General features: G+C 35.7%; 1 protein-coding gene across 1 annotated transcript in view; it reads right to left on the reverse strand.

The window, feature by feature from the left end:
- Positions 1-956: 956 nt before the first annotated feature.
- The window catches only part of LOC105458739 (ubiquitin-like protein 3), a 55,201-nt gene continuing 50,223 nt past the window's right edge, over positions 957-5,934 (reverse strand). The window contains exon 4 of the mRNA XM_011704261.1: positions 957-2,786. Within this exon, the coding sequence (XP_011702563.1) occupies positions 2,722-2,786 (65 nt within the window). The 3' untranslated portion in view covers positions 957-2,721. The remainder of the gene's footprint in view (positions 2,787-5,934) is intronic.

Raw genomic sequence — 5,934 nt, forward strand, 5'->3', positions numbered from 1 at the left:
GAATACGAATATATAACACGCGAACATATCCCCTCGTTCCAATTCGACGGCAATCGTTTCCCAAGTCACCTTCTGACATCGAGTTTTTTTTAAATTTATTTTCGACAAACTATGAACACATCAAATGAAGCTTTTCTTTACAAAATGCGAAAAATTTGAAATTTTGATTGTATTCACCGAAGTATGTTAACATGGCATGAATATAGTTTTCGGACAGTTTTTATCCTAAATTTACGTTCGCGTAAAATTAACGTGTCACTCCAATTCATAATTTATCATACTTGCTTATTTAATTTTAAGCGTTTACATGTGTTAAAGAGATTCGATTTACTAGTCGGTAATCGAAGTATTTAAGGGCGTGAATAGGTGTCGTGCAACGTGGTGCAATGTCGAATTAATTTTTCGCATAGAAAAAAAAAAAAGATCGACTACCGAATATTTGCGAGGAGTATACCCATGAATTTTCGTATTCTTCTTTCTCAATATCCTGTACATACATACAGGGAGTCTCTGGTCAGTCGCGCTTTTGACGATAAATATCGCGGATACGGTTGATATCGAATGAAAAGTTGGAAAAAAAATTCTCAAACTCAGCGGATACACCGCGTATCCCCTTATCAGTCTTCACGTGTTCTGTCAACCATCACACCGAATAAAACCTACTGTAAAGTTACGCTTTGTTTATTTCTCGCAGATCAGTCTCTCGCCTAGAGATTGTCACCGCTGTGAAATTATCTCGTGTACGATTCTCTTTTTAATTACCAATTGTATTAAGTATTATCGACCGAATACGCGATTGACTAGGAACACCCTGTATATACATACATATATATATACAATATATATATATATATATATATATATATATATATATAATCGCTACCTGCATATCACAACATAAATTTTATTCTCTCTTCGATTCTCTCTCTCTCTCTTTCTCTCCCTTTCATTCTCTCTCTCTCTCTCTCTCTCTCTCTCTCTCATTCGCTTCCATGTCCTCTTTCTCATTCGAACGCGATACATTCAATTTACGCAAGCATGCACACGATCCAGTCTACATAATTATTATAATGCTGCAGTACTGTGATAGTGGTTGAGTTTCTAAGCATTGTAGCGCCGTACCAGGGCGCGTCTCGAGTGTAACGCTTAGAACAGAATCGTAGCCTTTGCTACCTGGTTCCTCTGTCCCTGGAAATTCTATTCGTCTTACCGTGCATACACACGAATTCCTTATACGGAGGGGCGAGGGGGGCGAAACAAAACAGAGATTACAAACATCCACGCGATGAATGCGTAACTGTTCGCGTGTCACCCTCCTTGATCTTCGAAGCCGGTTCGCACCGACGGCGAGTGGTGATCTAACTGCGGTTTAACTAAACACGGATAGTTAAAGTTAACTGACGTTTAACTCTCCTAGAATCCTCCGATTTCGCTTCGCAAGATAGATGCGGAATTGAATTAAATTAATTTAGGTCAAGTCGAGGGCGAGTAATCGAAACTTAAGTTAACTGAAAAGGTTAACGAAAGTGTTAACTGACGTTAACTGACGAGTGTTGACCGGCTTATGGACTAACGTCTTTCCTTCTCTCGCAATATTGTAACTATACGGTCGTAATCTAGGAAAAGACGGGGGCGTCGCCGACGAAAATTTAGTTAAGACTGGTTAACTAAATTTACGATCGTTTCCTTTCTTCGTTCGATATTACAGCTACAGCTATGTAATCTAGGGAAATGATAAGGAATCCCTAAGCAAAATTTAATTAAGACTGCTAACTACATTTACGATTATTCCATTTATATTCTAACAATGTAAAACGCTGTAGAAATGAAGAAATATCGCCATGCAAAATTAATCCAGTGTAGTCAATAGAATTTATTACACTATTATATAATAACTTACTCGGAGTTAACTCCGAGTTCTGTTAACCAAAATTTTAAGTTAAGTCAATTAACTAATTTTACGAACGATATCATATTTCTTCTCTCTCTTTTTCTTTCTCTTTCGATATCATGACGCTACAGTCGTCAGTTAGAAAGGGACAGGAAAAAAATTAGTTGATTAATCCTCGATTTAAGCTGTTAACGAAATTTGCGACTGGTCAAATCCTTTTCACCGTCCGTCTGTATATCACAACAAGAGCCATAGCGTCCAATGTGACTAACACCGTTACTTTTAGTCGGAAGTTAGTCGACCATCGTCAATCGGCGCAATTCGGCCGAAGAGATCTCACGGGCAAGTTAGAGTTAATCTCGACATGCCGACGATGATCCGACCTCTCGTAACGATGCACGCTACCTATCCGCTCTTCTTCCCGAGCGGATTTCCCTCGCGAGTGCATATTGATCGAGCACGCATTACCGCCTGCCAAACGAACCGAAATAAGCGTGCGGCCCCCAACGACGTGGGGGAGGCGGGGGGGATTCATTCACCGGGGAACGCGTCGTTGCGGCGGTTGCGGCGCGCATCGCTATCCTGCGGTGGTCGTCGACAAAGAGGATATACATCGTGCGAGCGAAGAACCGCTTTCGCGTCCGACGATGTCCGTTTGTCCCTCGTGTGCTACACTGCTCACGAGCTCAGCCACTAACGGTTATACATCAGCACGAAATCTTAGAAACCATGGCTCAACGCTGCGCACAGGGTGAGCCCGAGCCCGCCCATGCCGCACGCCCATCCATCCGATCCACCACCGACGTCGGCGACGGCCACCGAGGACGACTTTAGAGTATGCAGCAGGAAGCCGAGCAGCAACTACTCCCGCCGCCTTTACTTTTTTGTCTCTGATCTGTAAACAAAAATAACGATTCATTCGTATACCCTCGCAATGCGACGTCCCGCCTGACGAAATTTATTTCGCATCGCAAAATCTGTACGAACGAGATATATATGCGCGTGTGTGTAACATCATGTACAGTCGTGGACACATCGGTTGCAACACATTTTTTTTATAGGTTTCTAATATATATTTAATATACATAATATCTATTTTATAGATAACTTATATTTTGCAAATGCGAAACACGATGTACTATCTTTAGTCTAGAGACAGTATAACACCAATCGTGGTCCCCATTTGCAAAATATTAATGCGTTTTGAAACCTATAAAAAAGAAAGTGTTGCAACCGATGTGTCCATGACTGTACATACATTGTATCGATAATGTAAAAAAGCTTTGCTAAATTATTAAAAATAACTCGTAACATGAAATAATTCTCCGATGACTGAAATAAAGAATTCATTAATCATCGCAAATTAATTTCTCGAGAAATCGTATTTTTCTTTCGAAAATTCAATTTGTATACATATAATAATTAATCATCTTTTCTTGTGCTTGCAGTTAACTTTGCGTTATTTTGAAACCGAGTAAATAAATATTCTTTTCTAAAAAAAAAAAAAGCATTTCAATACCTTTCTCTGTCATTTCATTTACACATTTTTAAAATAAGAATTTTATTTTTAATCAATGTACCAATATATGTATATACCAATATATGTACCAATATATGTATATTACATTCTTTTTATTTAAAATTTTTAATTGCTTTAATCGTATTAACCTATTATGTCCCGCTATGCGCTTTTCTGTTTTAAATCCGTAACTCGGATTCTAATTAAAATTTTTAGACCGCAATTGGTATATTAAGAAGTAAAAGGAATTGCTTTTTCCGAAAATTTAATTAGCGATGAGGTGAGATGTCTCGAAAAAAGACGTAAAGGTTGACAGTGTAGGTAAAAAAAAATAAGACTCCTGCCTTTTCACTGATAAATATTAAACTAATAAATGATTTCGTCTACCTTGTTGAATAGAATAAATCGATATAAATATTATAATATAATTATTATAATAATTCGAATGATTTATAATAAAAATGATGGATTCAAGGCAAGGAAAATGTGAAAGAGGGTGACAAAATTTTTTTCTTTCGAATTTCTATACAATTCGACTTTCTGAAAATTTAAAAAACAAAACTTTTACCCCCGTGACGATGAAAAAGAGTACAAGGAGATTACAAAATTGTAAAATAGAAAAACGCGTAGGGTCACCTAGAACTTAATGTATTAAAAAAATAAATATACTTTATATTTTATTTTCTAAAAGAAATATTGATTTCTTTATTTTACCACTATAAATTATAAAGTACAATATTGTTTATTATAAATTGGGATGCCAACTGGGGTTGAATTATTTTCACAAAATGATAAGATTAAGTTGTATGGATTTTTCCTTCATTTACATATAACTAATGTCCTTCTGTTAAACCTTATTTAAACTCATTTAAGCCCATTAAACCCCATGTCAGATTATATAATTATTATAAATTTATTTTGAGCAATAGATTCCATGTATATGTATTATGTTTCACTGTATTATATATATTTGTATTTACTTGTATTATATATATTTGTTGCGAAAACGTGTAACGGAATTGGAATTCGCGAGGATAGATGAGGATTGGGAAAACTCACGTTGGCTCAAGGATTAAGACGGTGTCTTTTAATTGATGTCATAATTTTCGGGATCATCGGGCAGGACATACATGTACTCACCGTTAGGTAGAATACCTAAAAAGAAATGGGAATAACCGCCGCTTTTTCTTTTATTATATTTGACGTAACAGCATACGCACTCAGTAAATCAATATCTTCTATCTGACAAAATCGATATCAGTCTTAAGAACAAATGAAAGAAAAGATATGTAAATAACTTCGAGTTATATATTAAAAATCTTGAAACTGAAGAGTGCAGATACAAGATATTATGTCTGAATGTTTTTTTAATACCATTAATTATTTTAAATTCATTTAAATTATGTAATAAATTTGATAAACATAAAATGATTATCAATTATTATTAATAAATATGTGTAATTATATTAATTAAGATATATCGGACGTGTGATTCTAATTGTAAGTTTAAGTAATAAATTAAATAATTAATAAATACTTAAACAAAACGTGCAGAGCGAAGTAGTAAAGATATAATAATTTAACTTTTTCCCACTTTCACTTATCGTATGATCGATTTATTTTTAATTGTCCGAAAACACGCGGAAACAAATGATGCATTTCCTATAAACTTTGCGTTGCCGATGCACAAACTACGTGAAAAAGGCAATTTAGAAAGCAGGAAACCTCCACTGTGCTGTAAAGTTGCAGCGTATTGTTACGAAGTTGCACAATGCATCGCACCTCGACGATTATCTTCTCCGTTGATCAAAGCTGATTATTAACTACCTGCCCGTGTTTTATCCGTCGCGCTTGCTGTCGCATCGATTAGTAATTAGCCAGTAAACGAGTTGCGTGCGATAAAGTTGATGTCGCGAGACACAAAGAAAGAAGGAAAAAGGAGACAAACTGCCGGATTTTAATCAATGTAACGTATAATAATCGTGCGATTGTTGCACATTAATTAGGAATTGCGATTAACAATTCACCGGAAAAGCTCGCAAAAAAAAAACGGAAGTACGAATACCGGAAGCGGCGGAGAAATTACTAGGGAAATGCAGGGAGTTGGCAATGCGAGGTACGCATTTTATAGAAGATTATATATACACATATATATATATATATATATAAACTTCGTACGAATAATCGCATTGCACAAGAGAAATTCAGGCCCCTATTATTTGATGAGACGATTGATTATGCGAATTAATATTCCAACTTTCACTCGGTTGCACAGTAACCTGTGTGAAATCGATAGCGATACACGTGACGATCGCGACGTTCAATTTATCATTACACTTGTACGCGAGATAAATACAAACACCAGAAAGCGCATATAAAATACAGATTTAAAGAAGGATTTCAAAGAAATTCTTTTTTGTTGCTGGTTTGGCAAAAATATCAAGTAATTTCTTAATTATAAATCAAAAGTGAAAGATTTTTGTCAAATTAAAGAGGTAGGAGAGACTGAGGCTGGTTGATAATT

The sequence above is a fragment of the Wasmannia auropunctata genome, unplaced genomic scaffold (assembly GCF_000956235.1).
Source record: "Wasmannia auropunctata unplaced genomic scaffold, wasmannia.A_1.0 LD334367.1, whole genome shotgun sequence".
Lineage (NCBI taxonomy): Eukaryota > Metazoa > Arthropoda > Insecta > Hymenoptera > Formicidae > Wasmannia > Wasmannia auropunctata.